This window comes from Aplysia californica, unplaced genomic scaffold (genome assembly GCF_000002075.1).
Source record: "Aplysia californica isolate F4 #8 unplaced genomic scaffold, AplCal3.0 scaffold00773, whole genome shotgun sequence".
Lineage (NCBI taxonomy): Eukaryota > Metazoa > Mollusca > Gastropoda > Aplysiida > Aplysiidae > Aplysia > Aplysia californica.
The window spans coordinates 150,375-151,922 of NW_004798043.1; the positions used below are offsets into that span (position 1 = coordinate 150,375).

The 1,548-nt window shown below is 42.5% G+C and overlaps 1 protein-coding gene across 1 annotated transcript in view; it reads left to right on the top strand.

Moving 5' to 3' along the window:
* The window catches only part of LOC101859276, a gene marked incomplete in the record, with an annotated part of 123,191 nt that overhangs the window by 102,861 nt on the left and 18,782 nt on the right, over positions 1-1,548 (top strand). Inside the window, 2 exon segments of the mRNA XM_005109381.3 lie at positions 347-437; positions 1,285-1,374. Of these exon segments, the coding sequence (XP_005109438.2) occupies positions 347-437; positions 1,285-1,374 (181 nt within the window).

The following is a 1,548-nucleotide window of genomic DNA, read 5'->3' on the forward strand; positions in this document are numbered from 1 at the left end:
CCCACCCCCGCCTTCTTTAATAACTCTCCAGTAACACCTCTAATTTTGGCACTTATAGTATGACCTGTCTTTTGTGTTTCAAACTTTGTAAAAATTCTTACTTAGACTAGAACTATTCTGGCGTTGTAGGGCACTTGACCTAGTCTGAATCCTACTCTTCCATCCTAGTGGGGGGCTGGCAGGTGTTCAGAAGTACGTGACTCATTCTTTCTTATCATATTTGTACGTTAGTTTCTAGTAACCCCTCTAATCTTCTGCACTGATATGACTTATATTTGTCCTGAAAGTACGGTAAAACCCGTAAAGTAAAATCTTACTAAAGCTCAAACCTTCCGCCCGCCCCCAGGATGAACGAGGTGGTGGCGAACGTGCTGCAGTACAAGACCAAGATTGACCAGCTCAAACAGGAGAGCGCGAGCATGAAGACAACCTATGAGGTGAGTCCCCTTAGTCCGCAGTTGGTGTCAACCTCAAGGCCCGCGGGCCGCATCCGGCGGGTGAACATTTGGTCGCTTTTAAGGACAAGCGGGCTAACCCGGATTTCGGGTTTCCAGAAATCTTGACCTGCACCCAAAGTGAGCAATGCCCTACCTATTGGAGAAATTTGGTTTCATTGGTGTGTATATTTGTTTGGTTATAGAGAAAACTCTCCTTGTTTTTTTTAAAGAAACTGAATAAGGGGCATATACTTTACTTTCAATTTTCTCTGAACAGTATTTTTCTGGATAGCCCCCTTGTGCTTAAAAGCGACCATTTATATCCAGCCCGAGAGAGAATTTCGTGGCAGTAGAGTCCATTTTGAGAATCTCCATAACACAGAACATTACTGCAAATGTAATCGAACTTGGTGTCAAGAAAAGATGCCAAATATCCAGCCTTGATGAACTGACATAAGACCTATGTCGAGTGTGGTCGACGCTCTGGAGTGGTTTTCTCCTTCTTTCATATGAAAGATAATATGTCTTCCTTTTCTCTCCTCCTTCTTATGTTTGTTTGTTACTCCCCTGTAAAACCTCTAATCTTCGGCACTTCTGTTATGACCTAATTGTGTTACAAGTACAGTACACCTCTAACTAAAACTAGACTTTTGTCCTTGCACGGAGAAGACTCAGATTCTCTATCCAAGCAGGAACGTTTATTTTACCACATCTCTGTCCATCTCCTTGGATCTTGTGTTTCAATCCGCCTGGGTTGGCATCAGTTGTGCGCCCTTTAGATAATCTGAATTGAATTGAAGGCGTAAATTAGTGTAGTGTTGAGATGCCCATGTTTGTTACCTTTCAGAATAACCTACAGAAGTATTGTAACCACCTGAGCACGCTGGAGAGAGACAACGTGATGCTAATGAACCAGGTCAAGAAAATGGAAGCCCAGGTATTTAACACATTTCACGTTTCTCAATACTTGTATTAAGGTATCAGTTCATGTCCTTGTGCGTTTTCTTTTACTGCTGTGAAGGTTTCATTGTCTGAATTTGCTACGCACGTTAAAATGAAATGTATACATATGTTTGCCTGTATATCGGGCTATCTGTCTCCTCTCCCCCCC